Here is a 27,638-nt window from a genome sequence, read left to right as displayed (position 1 = left end):
GATCCTGAAGAGATTGAAAAGGAAGAGCAGGCGGCAGCTGAGAAGGCTGTGACCAAGGAGGAATTTCAGGGTGAATGGACCGCTCCAGCTCCTGAGTTCACTGCTGCTCAGCCTGAGGTGGCAGACTGGTCTGAAGGTGTGCAGGTGCCCTCTGTGCCTATTCAGCAGTTCCCCACTGAAGATTGGAGTGCTCAGCCTGCCACTGAAGACTGGTCTGCAGCTCCCACTGCTCAGGCCACTGAGTGGGTAGGAACAACCACTGAGTGGTCTTAAACAGTCCTTCCACAAACTCTTAAAATGGAAATAGGTTGATGGAAAATAAACAGTTTCTAAAAAAAAAACAAAACTCCAAATGGATTAAAGACCTAAATGTAAGACCGGACACTATAAAACTCTTAGAGGAAAACATAGGAAAAACATCTTTGACATAAACCACAGCAAGATCTTTTTGACCCACCCCCTAGAGTAATGAAAATAAAAACAAAAATAAAGAAATGGGACCTAATGAAACTTAAAGCTTTTGCACAGCAAAGGAAACCATACACAAGACGAAAAGACAACCCTCAGAATGGGAGAAAGTATTTGCAAATGAATCAACAGACAAAGGAGTAATCTCCAAAATAGACAAATATCTCATGGAGCTCAATATCAAAAAAACAAACAACCCAGCTAAAAAATGGGCAGAAGACCTAAATAGACGTTTCTCCCAAGAAGACATACAGATGGCCAAGAGGCACATGAAAAGCTGCTCAACATCACTAATTATTAGAGAAATGCAAATCAAAACTACAATGAGGTATCACCTCACACTGGTCAGAATGGCCATCATCAAAAAAATGTACAAACAATAAATGGTGGAAAGAGTGTGGAGAAAAAGGAACCCTTCTGCAATGTTTGTGGGAATGTAAATTAATACAGCCACTATGGAGAACAGTATGGAGGTTACTTAAGAAACTAAAAATAGAACTATCATATGACCCAGCAATCCCATTACTGGGCATATACCCTGAGAAAACCATAATTCAAAAGGACACATGTACCCCAGTGTTCATTGCAGCACTATTTACGATAGCCAGGACATGGAAACAACCCAAATGTCCAACAATAGATTAACTGATGAAGAAGATGTGGTACATATATACAAAGGAATATTACTCAGCCATAAAAAGGAACGAAACTGGATGATTTGTAGAGATGTAGATGGACCTAGAGTCTGTCATGCAGAGTGAAGTAAGCCAGAAAGAGAAAAACAAATATTGTATATTAACGCATATATGTCAAATCTAGAAAAATGGTACAGATGAACCTATTTTTAGGGCAGGAATAGAGACGTAGATGTAAAGAAAGGACATGTGGACATGGGGGGAGGAAGAAGAGGGTGGGACGAATTGGGAGATTAGGTTTGACATAAATCTATTTCACCATGTGTAAAATAGATAGCTAGTGGGAACCTGCTGTACAGCTCAGGGTGCTCAGTTTGTTGCTCTGTGATGACCTAGATGGTTGGGATGGGAGGTTGGGAGGGAGGTCCAAGAGGGAGAGGATATGGGTATACCTATAGCTGATTCACTTCATTGTACAGCAGAAAGTAACCCAACATTGTAAAGCAATTTTACTCAAAAAAAAAAAAAAAAAAAGTCCATCAAGAAAAAAATGCTCAGAGAACTAAAGGAAGACATGAGAAAGTCAATAAAACACTATATGAACAAAATGGAAATAGCAATGAAGAGATATGACCTAAAAAAAAAAAGATTCTAGAATTGAGAAGTACAATAATTGAAATAAAAATTTCACTAGGGATTCAAAGGCAGATTTGAGCAGGCAGAAGAAAGAATCAGCAAATGAAGACTGGACAATTGAAATGATCAAGTCTGAAGACATAAAAGAAAAAAGATTGAAGAAAAGTGAAGAGTCTAAGAGATCTATGGGACACCACCAATCAACATGTGCATTGTGGAAGACCCAGAGGAGAAAAGAGAAAGGGGTAGAGAGATGAGTTGAAGAAATAAAGCCTCAAAACTTACCAAATTTGGTGAAAGACATGAATATAAACATGCAAAAATCTCAACAAATTTCAAATAGAATGAACTCAAACACTCCCACACCAAGACACATAATTAAACTTCCAAAAGACAAAGACAGAAAGTGCATTGTGAAAACAACAAGAAAGAAGTAACTCATCACACATAAGCGATCATTAACAAGATAATTAGCAGACTTCTCATCAGCAAGTTTGGAGGCCAGAAGGCTTTAAGTTGATATATTTAAAATGCCAAAAGGAAAAAACTGTCAACCAAGAATTCTCTATCCACCAAAACTGTTCTTCAAGAGTGAGGTAGAAATTAAGATATTCCCAGATAAACAAAAGCTGAGGGAATTTGTTACAATTAGACCTGCTCTGCAAGAAATCCTAAAGAGAGTTCTGCAGGTTGAAATGGAAGAACACTAGAAACCATACGAAAAATTAAAGATCTCAGGAAAGGTAAATATGTGGACAATTATAAAACTTGTATTATTGTAATAATGGTTTGTAATGCCACTTTTTGTTTTCTATGTGATTTGAGACTAATACAGTAAAAAATTAGTTTAAAAGCTAGTATTATTATAACTTTGGTTTGTAACTCCACATATTATTTTCTACATAACTTAAGAGACTAACGCATTAAAAATTATTAGTTTATATTTTTGGACACACAAAGTACAAAGATATAATTTTGTGACATCAGTAACTGAAAGTGGTGAAGAAAGAGCTGCAAATGGTAGAGCTTTTGTATATTAATGAAGTTAAGCTGGTATAAATTCAAACTAGAATGTTGTAACTTTAGGATGTAATCCCCAAGGTAATTCCAAAGAAAACAGTTATAGAGTATAAACAAAAGGAAATGAAAAGAGAATTAAAACATTTCAGCCCCCACAATAAACTAAATACAAAAACGAAAGGAAAGTGGGTCTCAAAGATGTATACTGTACACTCATGTTCACGGCAGCATTATTAACAATAGCTAAGATGTGGAAGCAACTCAAGTCTCCATTGACAGCTGAATGGATAAGCAAAGTGTGGTATATAAATATACAATGAAATATTATTCATCCTTAAAAAAGAAGGAAATTCTGACATCGCTACAACATGGATGAATCTTGAGAACATTATGGTAAGTGAAATAAGCCAACCACGAAAAGACAAATACTGTATGATTCCACTTATATGAGGTACCTAGAGTAGTCAAAATCATAGAGATAGAAAGTAAATAGAATGGTAGTTACCAGGGCTGGGAAAGAGAGAATGGGGTGTTATTTTTTAATGGGTGTAGAGTTTCAGTTTTACAAGATGAAAAGAATATTGATGATAGATGGTGGTGATTGTTACACAACAATACAAATATACTTAATATCACTGAAACTTACACTTAAAAATGGTTAAGATAGTAAATTTTATGTGTATTTTACTATAATAAAAAAATTAAAGAAAAATTTTTCCTCAAGGATTTTGAACACCATGAATTTTTCTAAAAGCCTTTCTATGATTAATTAGCCTCTGAATTTAAGCAGGAATAAAACTCAAACCACAATAAAGCCTATATCATTTAGTTTTACTAAAAATAGAACTACCATATGATCCAGCAATCCCACTACTGGGCATATACCCTGAGAAAACCATAATTCAAAAAGAGTCATGTGCCACAATGTTCATTGCAGCTCTATTTACAATAGCCAGGACATGGAAGCAACCTAAGTGTCCATTGACAGATGAATGGATAAAGAAGATGTGGCACATATATACAATGGAATATTACTCAGCCATAAAAAGAAACGAAATTGAGTTACTTGTAGTGAGGTGGATGGACCTAGAGTCTGTCATACAGAGTGAAGTAAGTCAGAAAGAGAAAAACAAATACCATATGTTAACACATATATATGGAATCTAAAAAAAAAAAAAAATGGCTATGAAGAACCTAGAGGCAGGACAGGAATAAAGACACAGATGTAGAGAATGGACTTGAGGACATGGGGAGGGAGAAGGGTAAGCTAGGACGAAGTGAGAGAGTGGCATGGACTTATATACACTACCAAATGTAAAATAGATAGCTAGTGGGAAGCAGCCACATAGCACAGGGAGATCAGCTTGGTGCTTTGTGACCACCTAGAGGGGTGGGATAGGGAGGGTGGGAGGGAGACGCAAGAGGGAGGGGATATGGGGATATATGTATATGTATAACTGATTCACTTTGTTACACAGCAGAAATTAACACACCATTGTAAAGCAATTATACTCCAATAAAGATGTTAAAAAAACCAACAAAAAATAAAGCCTATATCATTTAGTTTTCATATGAGGGTGTAGTAAAAGGAAATTTAAAGAGTCATTTAAAATAATTTCACATTAGATTATGCTTCAGGTTAAAAGTCACATACTTATAGAATGCAAAATATAAATTAGCAATCTCATTATTTTTACTTCCTTTAGAGAAAACATGGGGAACTAAGAAAAAGTGTAAGCTCATGTAAGTGATTTTGTGTGTGTTTTGGTTGGACTTTGGAAGTGCAATTTGTTTCAAATCTGAGCCCAATCAAGAAAAAACAAAAATGAGAACACCCCATGAACCATAGTAAAATCTGAAACAAAACAAACAAATGACAACAACAAGAACAAAACTAAAACTAAAAGTGAGAACACATACAGAAAATTGTTTTTATATTTCTTCAGCATATGTTTTGCCTTTAAATATTCACATCACTCAACTAAGTAATTTCTAACATAGACTCAAAATAAAATCATTTGTGAAGCAAAACTTTCATGGGGACAGTGATTAAAATATAGAGAGAAGACAATGTTTCTGGGTCTTCTGTGCTATTCTTATGCTTTTTCCATTCCACTTTTATGCAAATGATTTTACAGAAAATGATTACCACTCAGAGCAAACAGTTTTCTTTGGAGTGGGAAAATCAGTGAGTACACAGAAATCTACCATATTCTGTCTGAGAAATTTTATCCCTGTGGGTTATGAAATTCTTGGTTATGGCTTCTTGAATTTCTAACTAGAATTGTCTTCCTGTAAACTGCGTAAGTTTATCAGAACAGCATAAAGTTACTCATTGCATCCTCTCTGGAGAAAGAAAGGAATGATCTTTCCCAATGAAGACAAGAGTGATAATGAAAATCGAATGTGAAGTAATCAAACTCATGGCAGTGCATTTTTCTAGGGAAACATTTCATTATTTAAGTTAAAACATTAGCTAATGAACTGTCAGGGTCATAATGTAACACAGAATTTTGTCTTGGATACACTTTGGGTAACAAAATATCTGAGTTTTTCACTCTTTCACCTCCAAATCATTTTATTCATTCATTCAAAAGCCATTTACTGAGTGCCTCTGTTACTGCCAAGTGCTACACTTCTGCCTTCAAGAAGCTCAGGATTTGGGAGAGAGGTGGAAAGAAAACCAATAGTAGTGGCACAAACTAGTAAGTGCTTTGAGGGGTCTATTCCCAGAGTTTGGCAGGGGCACATAGGAGAGGAATTTAACATGGCTTGGAGTAAGGGCAAAAAGGCACAAGAAAACTATTCTCAGTAGAGATTACTTGAAGGATAAGTGGTTTTATCAGACAGAGAAGAGAAAGGAAGGCTTTCAGGCTGCAGGAAGAAGCATGGACAGATCTGAGAGATATTAGAAGGTAAAACAGCACCTGTTAATCAGATGTGGGAGATGAGGAGGAAGAAGGCCAGATAAAGAGAAACAAAGCAACGTCATTTTCCACGTATGTGTAACTTCATTAGCACTCACTATCTACAGGCCAAATATTAGGTAGGCCCTAAGGAAAATACAAATATGAAAAATATATGGTCGTTGTCCTTAAAAACTTCAAGTTGAGTTAGCGTAGGGTCTATGGGGAGGGAGTACAGGAAGACTTTCTAAAAGCAAGTGCAATTGCCATATTGTGATTTATAATAAGAAATATATATTTGGTCTTCGTTCTGTTTCTGGCACAGAGCTCCTAAAACCCTTGTAATTTCCTAAGTGATGAGAGAGATAGCCGGGTAATTTTTGTTATGTTAATGAGATAACCTTTGGACCTCACCTAAGGATGGGGGATGGTTGCTACTGGAGCCAACCAGGTGATTAGAGGGTTGGAACTTTCTGTCCCACGCCCTGACCTCGAGGGAGGGGAGAGGGGCTGGAGGTTGAATCACTCACCAATGACCAAGGACTTAATCAATCATGCCTATGTAATGAAGCCTCCATAAAAACCCAAAAGGACAGGCTTCGGAGAGCTTCCAGGTTGGTGAACATGTTGAGATTCAAGGAGAGTGGCATGCTTGGAGAGACCGTGGAAGCTCCGTGCCCTTTCCCCACGCTTTGCCCTATGCATCTCTTCCATCTGGCTGTTCCCATGTTACATCCTTTTATAATAAACCAGGAATCTGGTAAGTAAAGTGTTTCTCTGAGTTTTGTGAGTTGCTCTAGCAAATTAATCAAATCCAAGAAGGGAGTAGTATGGAACCTCAGATCTATAGCTGGTCGGTCAGAAGCCCAAGATTGGCGTCTGAAGAGGGCGTAGCAGTCGTGCAGGACTGAGCCCTTAAACTGCAGGATCTGACACTTTTCCAGGTAGACTGTGTCAGAATTGAGTTGAATTGTAGGATACTCAGGTGGTGCCGGAGACTTGCTTGGTGCTGTGGGGACCCTCCTCCCGCAACACTGAAATTGGGTCCCAGAATCCTTTAGCAATAACACGTTGTGTGTCAGAATTCTTAGAGTAAAGAGTATACAAGGGAAGATGGGACCAATTTTATCCGGGTATGAAGTAAGGACTAATAAAGTTGTTCATTCAGGGTCCATCCCCCTCCCCTCCCACAGTTAATCTAAAGAGATCACAGCATTTTTCCCTGCTAAGCCCAAATTCACTTCTCAAACAATACTCCAAGCACCCACAGACAACCAGAATTGTACCCACCAGCTGAAAAATCTTTAAAGAAAAGGAAGAGAAAGTAACGTGGGAATTAAAGGTCACAAAGCAAATGGGGAGAATCCCTGAGATAATGACTGAAACTCGTTCTCTCTCCTAACTGGAGGGACGAGCAGAGGGACGAGGCAGATCCTCAAGTGGAAGGGCTGACTACATTGGCCTATGCCAGCCCCCTGTACAATGCGTCCTCTAGAAGGGAACTGGAAAGGGCTCCATGGCCCACAAACATCTTTGATTCTACAGCAAAGACCAGAAATAGAGGGGAGAAAAGAGAAAGAAAGATATTTTACAAACCAGAAAAAGGGGCCACAGGAAAAGGTTTATGCTGCCTAAGTGGGGATGAAGGAGAAAGTAAATTACAGAGTTCTTTTTATGAATGGCAGCAGGAGCCAGTGAGACCTTATGGGGAGGAAACCAGGCTTCCTTGTTCCTCAATATAAAACAATCTCAGTATAGCACTGGAAAAAAAAATGAAATGCTCATCAATTATATCACAAATAGATTGACTTATTAAAAATGCAGCAATGTTTGCCAAAAGCAGATGGGAAACAGAAATTCAAAACAAGATGAGGTCATTTGCAAAACCCCAGTCCTGCCGCTAACTCCCAGCTGCTGACAGCATGGTGCTGAGGGAGGTGGGTAGGAAACAGGAGGCCAAATGGAGGAGTCGGTGGGGGGGAATCCAAGAAATAGTTTATAGGTCCTTTCCTCTCCATAATTTTCCAATATGGAGAAAGACATCTCCCTTTCCTCTTTTATTTAATAGGCATTGGTAGCAATTTAAAGTCAGTGACTTGTAAGTTACATCCTTGTGGGAATCAGGATTTCCTCCATATACCGACTCTACATGCATGCTCATTAATCTTAGACAGTGCAATTTAAAAACCAGCCAAACTCTGGTAATTTCTGAGCCTCAATTTGGATGATCACGGTCTTTCTATATATAATATTGGAATCGTAATTCCAAAGCTTGAAATAATCTCAAAATATCTAGTCCATCTTTCTCAAGTTCCCTATTGGGGAAAGTCAAATCCAGAAAAGTCAGCTGATTCGCCTTAGTTTACAGAGCATGTTAGTAGCAACACCAGGGCTAGAATCCAGGACTTCTGGCATCTGTTACTCTATAAAATTGATGAAAATGAACCCTTTGGCTTTGGATAATTAATTCAAGAACAAGGCTTAGAATACCAGTTATTAAGTAGTGATGTAACTAAAATAGCAGGAATGATAAGCATACACAAACATTAATCATGATTCAAATGACTTTAGGGCACCAAACAAAGCTTTAAAAAAAATCCTCTAAGAACTCTTGCCATAATGAACATTTACTTTACTTGAAACAAACAACAGAGAAATGGGTAGCAAAAGCTTTCCCACCTCCTTCTAGGGGAATTAGAAAAAACTAGCATGATTGGCAGAGTTTGCAAAAGAGAGATTACATTACTTTACTTATCATCACGATGGAAAATTTTCTGACAATCCCTGTCAATTTGCACATTAAGTCACTATTCAATTATCTAAATTTGAAACAGAAAGTACTGTTTCCTTCTACAGAGGGATTAAAAATTGAGACATTACAAATTATGAGAAACTGACTGTAATCAGTCACTCATAGCTTTTCTTCTTTATGAATTCTTCAAATTAGGACATACAAAACGTGGTTTCCAGAAAGACATGTGGGTAGGTCTAAAAGCAAATAGAATGATACTTTTTTCTCAAGAGAAAGAAGTACTATTAAGTACTATATTTTTAAAGTTAGAGAAAATAGCTAAATGACTTTAGATACTAGAATCCTCACTGATTTTAGAGAAAAGTGGGCTTCTGAAGATAGATAAAATTGATAGATATATGTAGAATGCCTAGAGGCAACGCATTAGAAATGTAATAAGGGGCTCTAGGGAGCCTAGCTTTAGGAATTTTTAAAGAAGTTCATTTCTTCCAGGGCACTGTGACTTCTGTTCTGTGTTGCCAATCTCAGCGTTACTCAATGTCTCAGCTTCTCCTGTTGGAAAATGGAAACTTCCCGTGCACATCTCAGATTTTTTGGAGAGTGAACGACTGAACATTTTTAAAAGGAATTCCTGTGAAAAGTTTATGAGCTGCTTCACTTCAGTCTTTAACTCTCAGCGGCCCATACTTTTCAGTGTCTTCAGATCAAGGCAACCTTAATGAAAGATGGAGCAGGACAGAGCGAAGAGAAGGAATATTGAGCATGTATGGGATATAACACAGTCCTCAGTCCTCTGCTCTGTCTTCTTTGTATTTTCACCGAAAGAACTATCTCCTTGGAATGCCAATATAATATTGTGGTTCAGACATAGGCTTTTGAGTCAGACAGAATATTGACACCCTAGTTCATTCAGTTACTAGTCATGTAACTCTGGATCAGTTGCTTCACATCTCTGAGCCTCGGATTTTTTATTTATGCAATGTGTGTGAGAACGATAAGTAGGTGCTATTATCCTTGAGCTGCTGAGGCCCAAGGCTGATAATAAAGGCTCCAATTCCCCTTTGTCATATGCTTGCTTTCTCAAATACCACTGCAGTAGGGGTGTGAATATGACCTAATTCTGACCAATAAGATGTAAGGATAAGCCTTCCTGGGGGTCCTGGGCAGGATTTTGCTTCATGCATAAGAAGACAAAGCTTTGTAAAGAGAAAACCTTTGCCTTTTTACTCCCAACTTCCTATACAAACTTTTCTGTGACCTGGGCTGTGGTGGACACACTATAACCAAACAATGATAAACCACAAATAGGAAGAACCAACACAGTGGGATCTGCAGAGAAAAAAAGATGGAAATAGAGATGCTATCCTTTATGACATCACTGAGCTGCTGAATCAGCCCTGGACTGCTGACATCCAGACTTCTTCAAATAAAAGATACTTAAACGTCTTCAATGCTTAAGCCACTGTTAGTTGAGTCTCCTCTTATTCACATCTTTTTTAAAGAAAATGAATCACATTAGGCTTTGTGGGTCAGTTATTTTACCAGTATAGAGTCCAGGGGCTTCCCTGGTGGCACAGTGGTTAAGAATCTGCCTGCCAATGCAGGGGACACGGGTTCGAGCCCTGGTCTGGGAAGATCGCACATGCCGCGGAGCAACTAGGCCCGTGAGCCACAACTACTGAGCCTGCGTGTCTGGAGCCTGTGCTCCGCAATGGGAGAGGCCGCGACAGTGAGAGGCCCGCGCACCGCGATGAAGAGTGGCCCCCGCTTGCCACAACTAGAGAAAGCCCTCGCACAGAAACGAAGACCCAACACAGCCAAAAATAAATAAATAAATAAATATTTAAAATAGTGTGGGGAAAAAAAAAAAGAGAGTCCAAAGAAAGAACTTAGTGCCATCACCTAACACTATCTTATGAACAATGGGATACAGTGCTAAACAGTGTTTGCCCTCTAGATCTTCTGACCCTTCTACTCTATGCTTCTTTGTTTGCCAAAAGGCTGACCTTTACGAATTTCCTCAGTTGACCCCCTCAGCCAATGGGAGTCACCAGTAAGAGAGAAGAGGGTGGGAAGAGGGTGAGGATGGGTACTTCCTTCCTCCTCTCTTTTCCTTGTGGGTCATTGTGGGTTAGCATTTTCTTCATCCTTCTGCTGGAGGCCACAGTTTGTGTCAGGTAAAGGCCACTTCCTTCCTTAACCCCTCTAGGGAGTAGCCTCACATTTACCCTCACCCCAGGGTACCATTCCATCTTTGTTGGTTTCTTTTATCAGTGCCCACCCCTTTATATATAGTCCCCTTGTTAATTCTCTTCAGTTACCCCATTTCTGTTTGTCATCTGTTTCCTGCTGCCATTCTGGCTTTATTAAGTAGAAAGAGCATGGGATTTTGCAAGTAAACCAAGGGTACAAATACAAATGTATTAACTAAACTGACACCAAGTTACGAAAGAGTGCTAAACTTTTGTAAGTGAGACAAGAACACCTACTCCAAGGGGTTATTGTGAGGATTAGCCTGAAGTGTCTTAACAGTGCCTGGTACATAAAAGATGCTTAATAAATGCAAATTCCTTTCCCAACTCCTCCACTCCATCTCCTCCGTGAATTATAGAGTAAGATTCCAAAGGCACCAATTTTATATAGAAGAACTAAGGCCTACTGCTTAAGATGGAAAATAAAGAAATGGCTCAAGTACCTTTGCCCTCTCTTCACCACAGCCACTGCAAACATCAGTAACTGATTAATGCACTTGTCCTCACTCAGCTCTGATGTGATCTCAGAATCCTCCTCAAAAAATCCTTTTAAGAAGGCTTTTCCTCTCCCCTTCCTCAGACATCTTTGTTTTTAATCATTCCAGGAACATGAAAGTTCCAAACTAGACAGTGAGTTGTTTAAAGTGTAACGGACAAGAGTCCACGTTTTTAGAATTATCTCTGACATCCTACAGCAGCTAAGAATTGGGGCGTGTTTTTTGAGTGGCTGAACAATGAATTGTATATTCCGCTCCTGGCATCATTCTTGGGTGAAACTTGAAATAAACAGACAAGCAAATAAGGGAACAAAACAAGGAGCCTGAGGAGTTATACCGGGTTAGTATATTCACAGAGTTGTGCACCATCACCACTATCTAATTTCAGAATATTTTCATCATGCCAAAAGAAACTCTACACCCATTAGTAGTCACTCCCCATTGCCCATTCACCCCACGTCCTGGAAATTACTAATCTACTTTCTGTCTCTGTGGATTTGCTTATTCTGGACATGTCATGTAAAGGGAATCATACAGTATGTGGTTTCTTTCACTTTGCATGATGTTTTAAAAGCTCATCCATGCTGTAGCATGTATCAGTACTTCATGTGTTTTTATTGCCAAATAGTATTCCATTGTATGAATCTACCACATTTTATCCATCCGTTAATTAGTTGATGGACATTTGGGTTGTTTACATTTTTTGGCTATTATGAATAATATTACTATAGATAGCCATGTAAGTTTTTATTTTCAAATATAATATTTTATTTGTTCCAGGTTTCCGATGGGTTCAGAATATTTCCAAAAATATTTTTTAGCCAACCCAGACAACGGAATTGCTGATTGGTTGTTGGAAGGGATCTTGCCTACATTCCCCAGTCACCTAGAGCCCAGAACAAAGATCTGGCCAAATCTTTGCCCAAAGGCATTACACCAGGGAACCTTGACCCCGTGTTTCTGCTTCAACATGCCACTTAAGAAAAATAGCATTGGAAATACCACTGATGAGAGCAGTAGTAGGATATCAACCTGCCAGAAGAAAACAAGACAGCAGGTTTAGTTACAAAACAGCAACTATATTAATAGAGTTAGGATTCCAAAGAACACAGGTTATTTTTGTATGGACATATGTTTTTATTCCTCTTGAGTATGTATCTAGGAGTGGTGTTATGAACCTGTCAAATGAACACTTTATCTAGTGGAACACAGGGTGCCGGATGGTGAGTCACGGTTCAACAACGGATCATAAGAGAAAATGAAAGACAGGTTTGTTAGTTACAGTTTCTGAAAAAAAGTACTCGAAAGGCCACACGGAAGGGTCAGGGCAGAGAGAGATAGGACCTGGAGCACATGCTTTTATTAGGGTCTGCGGATGTAATGTTTCGCGGTTCTTAGGTTAAGGCCAGATTTGCCAATTCAAACCAAAAGAGTGGGGTTTTGGCAAGTCCCACAGGGGTCTTATCTAAGGATGCCCAAGGAGAAGGCACTGGGAGGCAGGGGAGACACAAGGACTATTGGGGAAGTCATAGCAGGTACTTACATTTGCTTGTGACTCTGTGGGCTGTTATCAAGTACACATACGTGCATGAGGGGCTAGTGTCAGTTTAAGGTCCCTGCAGGCCACTTGGGCCAAACTAAGTGGATGCCAAGGGAGTAATACCATGGATTACCTTAGCTAAACTCCCAGCAAGTGGAATTTCTGGTTTATATGGTAACTCTACATGTTTAACATTTTGAAAAACTGCCAAAGTGGCTGCATCACCAGCAATGTAAGAGGGTTCTAATTTTTCCACATCCTCAATAACACTTGTTATTGTCTATCTTTCTATTTTAGCCATCCTAGTGGGTGTGAAGTGGTATCTCATTTTTGGATTTGGCTTGCATCTTCTTAATGACTATATGATGCCAAGCATCTTTTCATGTGTTTATTGGCATTGGCATATCTTCTTTGGAGAAACGTTTATTCAAATCCTTTGCCCATTGTTCATTTGGGTTGTCCTTTTATTATTGAGTTGTAAAAGTTTTTTAATATATTCCGGATTGAAGTCCCATATCTGATATATGAGCTGCAAATGTTTTCTCCCATTCTGTGGGTTGTCTTTCCACTTTCTTGATGATGTTATGTGAAGCGCTGAAGTTTTTAATTTTATGATGTTAAACTCATCTATTTTTTCCTTGTCACTTATGCTTTGATGTCATATCTAAAAAAAAAACATTGCCTAAGCCAAAGTCATAAAGACTTACTCCTGTGTTTTCTTCTAAGAGTTGTAGAACTTTAGTCATTTTATTTTGTCTATGATCCACTGAGTTAATTCTTGTATATGATATGAGATAGGGATCCATTTTAATTTTCTACATGTGGATATCCAGTCATCTGAGCATCATTTGTTGAAAACTCTATTCTTTCCCCTTTGAATTGTCTTAGCACTTTGTTGAGAATCACTTTACCATAAATGTAAGGATTTATTTCTGGACTCTTAATTCTATTCCATATTTTTGCATGTTTATCCTTATGCCAGAAATATTTTTTGAGTCTTGAAAGATAAATAGGTATTTGCCAGCCAGACAAAGTTTTGAGTAAGGTTGGAGTGAGGGGACAGAGGGTATTCCAGACAGATAATGGCATGAGTAGACATGTGGAGGGGGAACACCATGACCACATTGGTGGAGAACAAGGAGTGGGCTTTGGCTAAAGCATTAATAGCTGTGGATCAGAGGAGGGGTGGAGAGAAAGGTAAGATCTAGGACTAAGGAGTTTGGTTTTTACCATACAGAAATGTGGAGCTTGTAAAGCCTTCTACACATGATTACATTTGACTCTGGGAAGGTCTTTCTAGCAGCAATAGGCAGAATAAACTGGAAGACTGACAGAAAGGCAGAGACATCATTTTATAAATTATCTCGTTATGTCCAAGCAATCAATCAGAAGGGCCTGAAGTAAGACAGTACAATGGGGGCAGAGAAGAGGGATGGATGCATTGGACAGATGTTTATAGGGAAAAATCAGTGATATTTCTTCAGCAGTTGGAAGAGTTAGGTTGAGATAAGGGAAAAATTATTCATGACTTCCAGATTTCTACAGAAGAGTGCTAGAGGACACAAGAGGAGGACAGGGTTAACACAAATACAATCATTTCCATTTGGGACATGTGTCAGGCACTACACTAGTTGTTTTCCATGTAGTATTTCATTTAATTTATATGCATTGTAAAAAACTGATAAACAAAAACCTCAATTATATAGAGCTGAGAGACTAAAAGGGGGAGCTCTCACATCCTGCCACATAGCAGAGCCCAACAGGAAGAAGAAAAACTCCTCTTTTTTCCTGGCAACAACTCAATCAATGAAAGGCAAGGACTGTTTGTTTACTATAGCCCTCCTCACCTCCTTTCTCTATATAAAAGCATTCTCTTTCCCTGGCTGTGCAGTGACTTGCACGTGGTTTGCCATGGTTGCAGACCCCAAATTGCAATTCTCTGCTGATCTGGAATAAAATCATCTTTGCTGGAGAAATATCTGGCCGTCTATTTGTTTCAGATCAACAGCATTATATCACTAGCCCCATGAGGTTTTATTGCTTCCATTTTATAGAAGAGAAAACTAGTCTGAGGGAAGATACAAAACTTATCCATTTCATATAGCTAGTTAGTAGTGGAGCAGATATTTAAACTCAGATCTATAGTTTATAAATACCTTTACCATTTAAGGTAACTTTCATAACTATATTTCATCCTAGAAGGCCACTATAAACTGTGTAAGCACAAAACAGGAAATGTAACCCATTCTTTACTGCCTACAACTAATTACCTTCAATTTCCTCCACTGTCATATTTTTAAAGACACACAAAAATAGTTTGTAATGAGGTGCAGACTGGAAGATAATTGTATTTAAAATCTGCCTTACTATAAAGACAAATTCAAATTCAACTGCTATTTATTAAACATCTACTACAGTGAGACATTTTGTGGAACACATTTGTATAGATTATCTGTCTTAAACCCTACAATAACCCACTAAAGTAGGTCATTTTTTGTTTTGTAAAGAAGTGACCTATTCTTAAAGACTTTCTTGATTTTAAACCCAGTTCTTTATATTTTATTTAGTTTCTATTCTTTGGCATTCACATAAAGATATTCATTCAACAATCATATATTTGGGTAATTATATCTGTTCTTTCAGGTGTCAATAGAGGGTAGAAACAAGGCAATTGAGCCTTCTGATTTTATAAAAATGATCTGGAGCCTAGGTGTGTTCAGGCTCTGAAAAGGTTTTACTTTTGAGTCTTTGAGCACCTCCCAATAATATGTTTTGAATTTACTAATTAATTAGCTATCTTTGGGTTCAATTTGAATAAGCTTTCAGATCTTCCTCAATATCGACAGTGCTGGCATAAATTTTAATAAACACATTTCCATGATATTTTACTTTTAAAAATAAAATTCTTTCAAAAATAATTATCTTTATCCTAAAAAATAGCGACATTTATTTCACTTATCTTTAATGCACAGGAGAAGCAAGCATAGGATGAAATATATATTTTCATACCGTGTTTCATACTATGGTGTGACGATACTTTATTGTCACACCAGGTTGTGATGCCATCTATGAGTTTATTTTGCATAACATCTTCTCTAAATGTTATCTTTGGCCCTTTGATTATAATGTAAATTAGTGCACACCACAGAGTTTAGAAATTGCTCAAAGAATATCTGACTTAGCCCTTAAAAGCAAATATTATATAACAGGAATGAAAATAAAATTAGTATCACACAAAGGACCACCTTGGGCCATAAACCTGTTTTGCCACTTATGTATGCAAACTACTTCTTGCCATTTCTTTTGCCAAATTAAGCTTACTATTGGACTATGTAAACATGATCTTTATTCTGTTTGTAACATCCTGTATACCTTCCCAAACTGGCCAGAAGACCAAATTCAACTCTTCCACCACATCTAAGCTTATAACAATATGTTTCAGATAAATGTCTCCAAATACTGTGGGCCTACAGTTTGTTTTTTAGCCCAGCAATTTTATAGCAATACTATAAAGCAGTGACTTCAATTTCATATAATCATGCTTGGCACAGACAGTGGCTCTTATCCAGAGCTATTTAATTTCACCTTTTAGGAATTATGTAAATATCATATGTCTCTTCAAAATTTACCACTACAGTGTTACATTACTGACCTCATCTCTCATAGACCACACAACATATCGACCTTCGCATTTGTCTTTTTTGCACTTAGCTCATGTGGTGAGCACCTGAAAACCATTCTTAAAACTTACCACCCACTCTCTTGCCTGCTCAGCCTCTGCCTTTTAAATCACGCTTCTTAATTTCTGTGCAGACTTGGCGGACAAGCAGGATGTGATGTACTGTGCAGGGCCACGATCACAGAGGTACAATACAGGTCAGTATAAGATTTTAACAACGTGGTTATTCATGATAATTATAGCATCTGACCAGTATTAAGGGAACATAAGCAAAAGACTTGTGTGGAGCACTTAACATTTTGCTTTTGTATTTATATCCATGTCATGGCATAATGAATAAGCATATGGTCTCTGGACTCAGGTAGACCTCGGTTGGAGTTCCCCTTCTGCTACTTCTAAGCTGTATGACCTTGGGAGGATTCTTCTTCTGAGCCTCAGTGTTCTCATCAGGAAAGTGACAATAATTGTGCCTACAACACAGACTTGTTATGGAAATTACATGAAAAAATTCTCATAAACACTTAGTACATGCCTGCCTTACAGCAACTGCCCATAAAGTACAGCTGTTATCATTATTACTATTTTTGCTGTTATTAGTTGGAGTTTTGGGGGGCATCTTTATGATTAAAATGGCCTGTATCAATAAGATGGGGCCTAAAACAGAAGCAAAGCACATTAACCAAATTTCAACTAACTTTGGACAACTTTAACTTTTCCCTTAGAAAATCCATCATTTCTTGATTTTTATGTTTTAAATGTTTTCCCAAACCATTTTTGGGAAAAGAAGCATAAAAATAAAATACCAGTTTATATATATCCCCATGTCCCTCTGCCTTCTTCCAGTGCACATTTTCCCTTTCTCTACACTCTGGCATACAACCCTACCATTCTGGCCAAGTGCTGCAGCTGATATGAAAATAGTAACTAGTTGAGCAGATGTGTATCAACTATACTCTGAAAAAAAAAAAAAGCATAATCCCAACTCTGCCACTTATAAACTGTAAAATCATAAACAAATTATTTAACCTCTCTGTGCCTGAATGTCCTTTAAAATGTGATTAATAAAAACTAAACACTTCAGAGGGACGGTTGTGTGAGTTAATATATTAAAGTGTCTAGAACAGTGCCTGACACATGTGCTGCACAGGTCTTAGCTTTCCATTAAGGCTGAACTCGTATACAACACTTCATGTACACATACACACAAATGTGGAACTGACATTTCCTTTTCTGCATCACTACTAACGACATTTCTTTCTACACTGTGTCCTTAGGTAATCTGCACTGCATGGAAATCTACAAAAGATGACACTCGTTGGATTCCCTTCTCAGTATGTCAGTCGCTCCTCAGTATTGTTAGGAATCTGGGGATCCCAATTTCCTATTTTAGGCCACAAAAGAAGAGTTAGTGCTCTACTGTTGTTTTATCTTTTAAGGTTAAATGAAGGACTACTATATAGTGAAGCTTTGCCATCCAATATTTTACCTCCTGAAGACACTCAAGACCTGAAGTTAATGCTAATAACTATACCACTATACCGCTCATGTAGCTGACACTCTTTGATAGAAGCGTGATAAAAATGTCCTGTTGTCATGAATGATGTCTTTTGCGTAGCTTAGTTGATGATTATAGTCCATCATTGGGCAAGCACAAAACACCCACACCCTACCTAACCTCAATTTGGGATGGAAAGATACTAAGGGAGTTAGTTACAGGATTTTCTGACCTTTCTATAGTAATTAGCAGTATCTTTCACTGGTCCCAGTGTTTCAGACATTTTGATATCAGCAAATTTTAGTGACAGTATCTGGGAAGTTAGCTCCATACCACAGCTATTGCTAGGAAGAAAAAAAAAATTACATTTTTCTTGGAAAGGAAAAATTAGGTATCCTAGGAAGATTATAAATATATTAGATAAGTTACCGTTATTACTATGCAGGGCTATTTTTCTTGACTTCAGGCTCTCAATTATTTTGTAAAAACAAAAAAGAAAAGAAAAAAGCATTTCCCATAAAATGGGAGATTTTGTAGCATAAACCTAGGAAAAATCAAGTGTGGCATCTGATATCCATGGCTATAACTTTATTTGTAATTACTATCCATGGCATTCATGATGCTTTTTATCATGATGAGGGACATTTATAGTGTTTCTCAGGACATTACTAGAAGCATTTATAACACATAAATGTTTGAAATTGAATAATAATAATAGAGTCTCTAAGAAGTTGAAGCTAGCCTAGTGTCTTATCTCAAGGGCTAAGAGGTTAAAACCTTTATTAATTATTATAAGACCCTCTGCTTCTGTGCATTTGGCTAATAAAATATCTTTATCTATATAGGTGAGTGCATGTTATTTCCTAGGTAGGAAGAATAAAGCATATAAAATCTTTGACATATACAATTATTTTCATATGAATATATTTTCAATGACACTCTGTATTATACTATATCTTATTTCTCAAGAATGAATAAGAAAAGTCTTTTAGCAAAGAGGATCTAAATTAGGGTAAAGAATTTAGCAGAAATTTTTCAAGAATAGGCTTGTGAGCTTTGAAATGATTTGAATTCAAACTCTACTGGTTTTTCTCTTGCTTTTGAAGTTGTATTCGTTTCTTCAATAATGACATATATTTGTATAATGACTCACTATATTGTAATTGAAAATGAGTGTACTTGTGATTCTCAATTTTCAACTAACTGGCTTGGAGCTGGTGATCAAAGTTTAGTTATTGTAGGCCAAATCATTCATTATATCCTAGAGGCATCAGATTATAAATTTTATTTATGTTCACGGAAATCTACTTCAAACAATAAAAGTACAAAAGTCAAATGCATACTCATATGTGCACACATACATGCACATATGTGCAAATATTTATTAAGTATATAAAGCCAAATACAACAAAAAGCCGTCACAGAACAAGAAAAGGGATCTAATGCTAGAAATGGAGATAATTATACATTAAAAAAATGAAAATATGGGTAAAATATGTGTTTATTATATAATAAATCACCAAAATTGACATAAGAAGAGTCAAATTACTATGACAGCAATTTTTTAAGTTGTTCTGGAATGACCTCAAGAAAGTTGCTGGGCCTAGCTGTTTTTGTGAAAGTTTGAACCTTCAAGGGATATGTAATTGCCAAGGTATCCAAATTACTGCAGAGTACCATAAAATAAAGAAATTTTCCTAATTCATTTTAAGAGTTTAGCACATTCCTGATCTGAAAACCTGACAAATATAAGATAAAAATGGAAAGCTATAAACCAATCTCACTATTAATAAAGTTGCTAAAACTGTAAATATTAGAAAAATGAATGCAGTAAATAGCAAAAAAAAATACCATATCCTGATTAAGTAATTGCCAACAATTACTCTTGCCTCCATACACTTAACATACTAAACATAATCCCATTATTAATGTCTCTCATTACAGTAGTGGATCTTAAAGAAGGGAGTAAATACGGGGAGAACATGAGTAGTTTGGAAAAAGAAATGTATTTACTGTGTCATTCTCCAAGAGAAGCAACTGGCCCATGGGCACCAGGAAATAAAGATTTTTAAATGATCCTATTTTTCTCTGTGTTCTTTTACAAATTTCTTAGCTACTTAAAAATATACATATTTCATTTATAATCCTAAAAAATTCATCAGAATTACTCAGAAGGAAAACAAAAAGCAAACAAACAAAAAACAATAGCAACAGCATCAAAGAAAACCCAAAATATCATAAACATTCCCATGTGGGGATGAGACTGGTAGAGTCTTTAAAATGTGAAGCCAACCAAATCTGGACTGAAACCTTCTCCTATTCCCAGCAATATTTCTGTCCAGATATGGGCATTCTTCATTGTTCCAAGAACTTTCAACTGTATTCAAATTAGGACCATTTGGAGAATTTAAACTGCTGACCAGTGTTCTCTGAAATTTTTTGAAAGGTGAACTCTGACGTCTTACTCTAAGACCAGCTCAGACTGAATCAATCAAGTCACCACCAACTTCAGCCAGCTTGTCAGTGTTGCCTTTGACTTGGAGCAGTGTTGGCCAAGGTTAAGATCATTTAGACATCATAAATACAGATTCTGATAATCACTCTAAGGGTCTTCTTTACTACGAAAAGACATAACATACAAGCAAGGGGTTCACAGTTCAAGTCAACGCAAACTGGAATTTGTCTAAAATTGTGAGAGTACCTTTAAACCAAATTGCCGGAAGTCAAGAACTACTTACACTAAATCAATTTTATGGAGCATAGAGACACAATTTTACTGAGTATAGAGACATATAATTTACACAATTATAACGTATACATATATACACACACGTTAATACATGTGTGTATGTGAGACATAATTATATAAATAATATAAATATAAATATATATATACACACACATACACACACATATTAATTAACATTTGATATTAATGTGAGTGTGCGTATTACAGCCTGAATTATGTTCCCCTACCACCAAATTCCTATGTTAAAGTCCTAACACCCAGTACCTCAAAATGTGACTGTATTTGGAGATAAGGCCTTTAAAGAGGTAATTATGTTAAAATGAAGTCATTATGGTGGGCCCTAATCCAGTATGACTGGTGTCCTTATAAAAAGAGGAAACTTGGACACAGACACACTGAGGAAAGACCACGTGAAGACATAGGGAGAAGATGGCCATTAACAAGCCAAGGAGCAAGGCCTCCGAAGAAACCAATCCCATTGACACCTGGATCTCAGACTTCCAGCTTTCAGAACTACGAGAAAATTAATTTCTGTTGTTTAAACCACTCAGTCTATGGCACTTTGTTATGGCAGCCCTAGCAAACTAATACAGTGTGTGTGTGCATGTGTGCGCACGTGTGTACATGTGTGCATACGTGTGTGTAACTTAAAATATAATTGTTACTATGTCATCTAGAGTCACCTTTACTACATAATATCTCATTTCATAGATTGTGGAAAGTTCAAGGTCCTCCCATAGATGCCTGCAAGTGCCTAGGGATTAGTGTCCTAGCTTCAACCTCCTTCCTCTCGTGATTCAGTTCAGATGTCATTTTACAGTCTCCAGCGTTTGTGGTCCTTGTCCTGTGCTAACCTAAGATGGGCCTCAGGCCTTTCTATTAATTTCCATCAAAATAAAATAAGGTAAAAGGTTAAGAACAACCTAAAACAGAACAAAAATAAAAAGGTAATTGTGAACATGGGAATTGTGAACACGGCTGACTTTACATCCCAGAAATGTAAAAAGTTAAAATTGAACATTAGCTATCTCTGCTCTAACATAGTCACTTAGCCATTTCCACAAGTGGGAGATCTAGTTTCCTTTCATGTTCTAATGTTATAGTTCTTATTCTCTCCTCCTCCTCCTTCTCATTTCTCTTCTATCTCTCCCTCTTACCTTTCCTCTCTCCCTCCCTCCCTCCCTCCCTTCCTTCCTCTCCCCTCCTCTATATATACCTTGATCATCTCTACTCTTTTTTGTTTTTGTTTTTTGGCTCTTCCCTCATCCCCAGCAGTTTGGCCATCCTTGTTAGTGAATTCGGCTCATGCTCTCAGGATCCCCTTTTCTACCTCGAGTAGCTAATCAAACTATTTTCTCAAACAAAGACAGTTCCCTTCCTCAGAGAAGTCCTGGAGCCAGCTGTTAAAGTTATCCCTGCTATATTACGTTTAGCCAAGTTACTGAAAAGAGTGAAGGTAATATTTCAAGTTGTTTTTTCACCCTGATTCAAGAAGAATGAACATCAATCATTAAACATCATCAAATACCAATACATTACCCTTCTATATGATCTCTAAGTTGACACAGATCTAAAACCTCCGTTAAATCTGTTGAAAATTATTTTCAAATTCTGCAGTCTCATTAGAACTTTTCACTACACATACGAACTCTGAACTTTATTTTTTAAGCCATCAACTGTTGCACTCAGCAAATGATTTAAACTATGATTTCAAAGAAGGCACTTTGAAAACTAAAGACTTTCTATACTAGTCACTTTCTATAAGGGACATAGGAAAGAAGGCTTAGTTTTGCCCTTGTTCAAAAGATTTTCCACACAATTAATATGTGTTGATATAAATTGCCTAATTGAAGAATGTCAGTTTATGGTTTGCGGAAGAAAATGAAAATAAATTCTGGTTCGAAATCACTTCTTAGGAAACAGGCTGCTACTGCCACCTGGGGGAGGTTCTTTCTGCTTCATTCAAGAAAGCCAAATGTGCTTGTCAGAGGAGTAAATCCCTTTTGTGTTTTCTTTGTCATATCCACACAGGAAGAAGACTTTTAAACTTTCTGCCCATGAAGTCATAAAGCATTCCAGATGTCTCCAAAATTCCTTCACACAGAAATACATACTTCACAAACTTTTTGAGAGGTACAGGAGAAGATGAACCAGAATATAATGGTATGAAGGTTTCTACAACTTATAAACTGAGAAAGTATGTTGGAAAATATGGGTTATATACTAAAAAGTGGAAGAATCAAATTTAATCTTTTAATAACAAAATAAAACCCCAATTTTTAAGCAAAATTTATTTGGCCTTAAGTTATAGTTAAGTACTCCTTTTCTGAAATATGTTATCATTAATTGATATGGAAACTGTATGTGTTGATATAATCATGCTAGTGATCACATCAAATAATAAATTTCAGTTGCATGGAAATAGCCAGGAGAGTTTTCTTAGAGAACTTTTGAATTTTTGAACTAAATACTGCTATGAAGTCAAAATCTCTTGCATGTATATTACATATCTATTTGTTGAAACGTTTTCTTAAGTAGTAATATGTCAATTACAATGGAAAAAATTGTGGCCATTGCTTTTCAATGTCTACTTTCTATTTAACACTTGCCAATCTTGCATTTCTTTAGGGTGTAAGATAAATTGTTACCTATTAGCAATTCTCTTAAACAAAGAAGTTAATCCTGGAAATAGAAGTTTCAGGAAGTACCTATTGCAGTTACACATCTGTCAGGTGACATAAAAAACTCAGTGCTGATTAGAGGAAGACAACTAATCATTTATAGAAAGGATTCTGGTAATAGATTAACTAAATAAAATACATACAGTATCAGTCTCAGAGTGGTACAGTGACACTGCCAGAAGGTTGAAGTTCATAACTGTACCAGCTTGAGGGAAGTCTGTGGAGAAAGCATTTTTAAGATTGGAAAAGGTAAGTGACATAGAGCGAATCGGTTGTGATTCCATAATTAATTCTTGAAAAAAAAATCACACATCTAATTCAGGAGTAAAAAGAAATCTGAGTGTCTATGGTGCAGCTGACACAGCTGAATGAGCTGGTGAGTTGGGGTCACCTTCAGGGACCCCTAAGGTGAGTGTCTTTTGTATGAGGGTGTGAGGCTCCTTCAACATGTTCATATTAGGGCCTGGAGTGAGTAGGGTGAGGGGCATCAGAGGACAAGAAAGGCCAGCGGTACATAAAACTTTATAGTTGAAGTACAAGTTATAAGCAAAAATAATAAATATGCAATATTAAATGTCTTTATTTCTGAATCAGCAGATTGAGTACATTTGGCAATTGGCCAGTAGCTCTGCCTTATCAATCTAATGAAAATGATGGATGACCTTAAAATGCTATAAGGGGCCTATGTTCTGCACAAAAAATAACTACATTTTAGGGGTGCTGTAAACGAAATAGATTCTCCCCAGGTTCTCCTCCCTCCTAACTGAACTGCACAATGTGTTGGCCTTTCCTTTCTTCATTGAAGAGCCAATACTTAACTATGATGAACCATGGAGATGTTTAATTATTTCATAACAGATATTACAAGTAGTTCTCATTTTCATCAGAATGTTGCCTAGTTGTTAAAAAATTAGTAAACAGGAACAGAAGTCTTCCTTTAATATTATTCATGTTTCATAGGACTGAAGCATTCAGGAAGTCAGGAAAGATAATTTTTTGCAGATGCCACTTGTATATTCAAGGGGTGGGGAGGTAGGGAGTGGGGAGGTGCGGAACGTTGTTTAAAATGCAAGAAGGGCCATTTCTTCCACTGTACTGTTCCTTCTTCTCCTCCAAGAGTGAATACTTTTCAAATATTGCTGCTACCTTTTTTCCTGAACTGAGAGACCTCAGGACCCCATTCCTAAACCAACTCACCTGTCACATTGATAAGTTAACATATTCCTCCTAAACTTGGTTTACACCATCTTCATGTAATTTTTTTCCTAATTTTCCTGCAATTATTGTTTCCTCCTCCCTTCCTTATCTGTATTTGATTTCTCTCTCCTCTCCCACTGCAAACTACTAGTATTATTTCCATTTTCCCTTTGTCACTGAGGGGTCCCCACTTCAGTGGAGAGCTCTTCCATGCTTCAGACACTAAGGGGAAAGAAAATCAAAGTCAATACTTGGGAGTGCTCTAGGCCAGGTAAGAAGCCTTATATTGGGGGAGTGTAGAAGCCTGACTGCTTATGCTGAGCCTTTGTTTACCCACAGCCATGATGGACTCCAATAAGATGACCATCAACTTGGTTCTCTTTGGCATGACTCAAAGTGGAAAAAGTTCTGCTGGGAACATTCTTCTGGGAAGCACTGACTTCCACAGCAGCTTTGCTCCATGTTCTGTGACCAAAGATTGCAGTCTGGGCCGCAGCTGTCACTTCCACAGCTTCATGCGTCGAGGCGGGCAAGAGGTAACCCTGCAGGTCCAGGTGCTGGACACTCCAGGTTATCCGCACAGCAGGCTGAGCAAGAAGCATGTGAAGCAGGAGGTCAGGGAGGCCCTGGCACATCACTTCGGGCAAGAGGGTCTGCACCTTGCACTGCTGGTCCAGAGGGTGGATGTGCCTCTATGTGAAGAATCTTCCCCAGTCCAGATGATCCAGGTAATAAAAAAGAGGCAGTTACACTGATGACATTATTCCCATTTGAAGGACATTATCTTAATAGGAAAGAACTATGAAAAACTGGTTAAAAGAATAGTTTTAAAGCAAGTAGTTTAAAACAAGTGCTGGTCACATAGAAATAATTGGTAAAAATTACTTGATTTTCCCACCAAGAGTCATTTTTACAATTTCCTTTAGAGGAATTCAGTCATTTTGTAACTGGGTCATAGAAAACAAAACAAAACAGAACAAAAAATGAGATACTGAACTTCAGAGGTTAACTAAGTCTCAAACCCGTAAGAACTGTGAATCTGATTGATTGTCAGTGTGGTCTCAGACGATCTGCATCAGAATCAACTGAGCTGTTTGTTAAAAATGCAGATTCATCCAAGCCCTACTGAAACAGAATGTCAGGAGTAGAGCTTGCCTATCTGTATTTGCATAAACTTCCCATATATTTCTCTAAAACAGTGAAGTTTTAGAACCACTGAACTAAAATACTTACTTGCATCCATTCAACATCAAGGGACAACCTCTTACAGTTCACCATAAATGGGGCGTTACTGTCTAATTCAGTCGCTGAACACTGTATTGAGCACCAGCACAGAGCTTAATGATTGGTGAGTAATGTATGAGCCCTGGTCTCAAAAAGCTCACAGTCGGGGCTTCCCTGGTGGCGCAGTGGTTGAGAGTCTGCCTGCTAATGCAGGGGACACGGGTTCGAGCCCTGGTCTGGTAAGATCCCACATGCCACAGAGCGGCTGGGCGTGTGAGCCACAATTACTGAGCCTGCGCGTCTGGAGCCTGTGCTCCGCAACGGGAGAGGCCGCGGTGGTGAGCGACCCGCGCACCGCGATGAAGAGTGGCCCCCGCTTGCCACAAATGGAGAGTGCCCTCGCACAGAGGCAAGGACCCAACACAGCCATAAATTAAAAAAAAAAAAAAAAAAAAAAAAGCTCACATAGATAAACAAGTATAAGACAACGCATTAAGTGCCAAAGTAGGGCAATGTATAACTCCTCAGTGAAGGAGACCTACACCACGGTAAATATTCAGGGGAGATTTATACTTTATTAACAGGAAAGAAATCAGTAATTTCAGAAGCTTTGCTTGTTTCATCATCTGTAGGGTGAGTAACTGCTCCATGCTAGCCATGAGAAGATCACAGGGACCTCAGGGTGAACAAAAATAACATATGCCACTTTTGACTAGTGGTTCATCCCTGTTTGTTCATTTATTCAATTTCTTGATTCTCCAGTCTGGGGCCACCGAAATTTAACTGCTGGACTTGACTAGTATTATTCAGTAGCCTCATTAAGTCACTGAGCTCAGAGAACACATCTCTCCTAGAAGCTTCACAAGTAAACTACATGAAGAATAGAGAGTAGACATTTTTAATTCAAAATGAATTTGTATAAATGCTTATTCTTCTTTTGGTCCCATCTCTGATTATGCTCATGTAGAATCTGTTACACTTAGAAAAACAGTATACTTTGCTTTAAAGAAAGATATTTCCTTTAACTAGTAAAGGCATAAGATTGTTCTAAATGACAGACACACGTTTTGTTTTTCAGTTAACTGTGCATGTTTCTAAAAAAAAAAAAAAAAAGCCATATGTGTAATCACAAGAAACTAGCGGAAAAAATTAGGGTGACAAGAGTATAAAAATAATCCTCATCATCTAACTCCTGAAAAATCAAGGACGTTCTGTACAAAAGCAAAGAAGAAGAAAAGAAGATGATTGCAATTAAGAAACAATGTGGAATCTAAGAAAGCCCATAAACCACCCCCCAACCAATTAAAGCCTGCATTTCAAACAATATTTCTGGTAGAAATCAAGTGGGGCAGGGGGTAGGGGGGACCTGCAGCCATACAGTCAGTGTAACTTTTAAACAGTTTTAAAAATTCATTTAAAGTTGCTATTAAATAGACATTTAGCTTAAGCTATAGATGGATGTAACCCACTAAATTCAGGAAATGCATAAATAGTTCTCAAAAACTAACCTGACCCTCTCCATATGTCTCCAGATTTTTCTTTCTGCTGGTCCAGACAGGATATTTTAAGAGACATACATTTTGAAAATAGATTTTTCCAGTTTTAGGATATGGAACAATATTGTAATTCCCTAATTGTTTTTTATGCAAGTGAATTTGATTCATACATGTCTCTGATCCTTTTAAATGGTATTTGGCATATAGCCTTCTCCTCTTATGGCTACCTTCCTTACGTCAGTGGCCAATTCAGGAGCTGAAGGCACAGAGGAGATGGGCTAGGGAAAAACTCAGATCCAGAATAGTTTTTTCGAGAATAAATAACTTCTGTCTCCCGGGAGAACTCAGCAGCCAAGATTTAGTAATCCTCAGAGGGGCCTCGACCCCTAAGAGGCACTGCAGTCCTATTCT

The 27,638-nt window shown here is 37.6% G+C and overlaps 1 protein-coding gene across 1 annotated transcript in view; it reads left to right on the top strand.

Moving 5' to 3' along the window:
• The first annotated feature begins 277 nt into the window (after window positions 1–277).
• GIMD1 (GIMAP family P-loop NTPase domain containing 1) overlaps window positions 278–27,638 on the top strand; it is a 43,866-nt gene continuing 16,505 nt past the window's right edge. Inside the window, exon 1 of the mRNA XM_082389158.1 lies at window positions 278–25,235. Within this exon, the coding sequence (XP_082245284.1) occupies window positions 24,822–25,235 (414 nt within the window). The 5' untranslated portion in view covers window positions 278–24,821. The remainder of the gene's footprint in view (window positions 25,236–27,638) is intronic.

Source organism: Balaenoptera borealis (genome assembly GCF_965194805.1).
Source record: "Balaenoptera borealis genome assembly, chromosome: 4".
Lineage (NCBI taxonomy): Eukaryota > Metazoa > Chordata > Mammalia > Artiodactyla > Balaenopteridae > Balaenoptera > Balaenoptera borealis.
The sequence above is the reverse complement of the archived record's forward strand: the minus strand, read 5'-3'. Positions and strand labels throughout refer to the sequence as shown.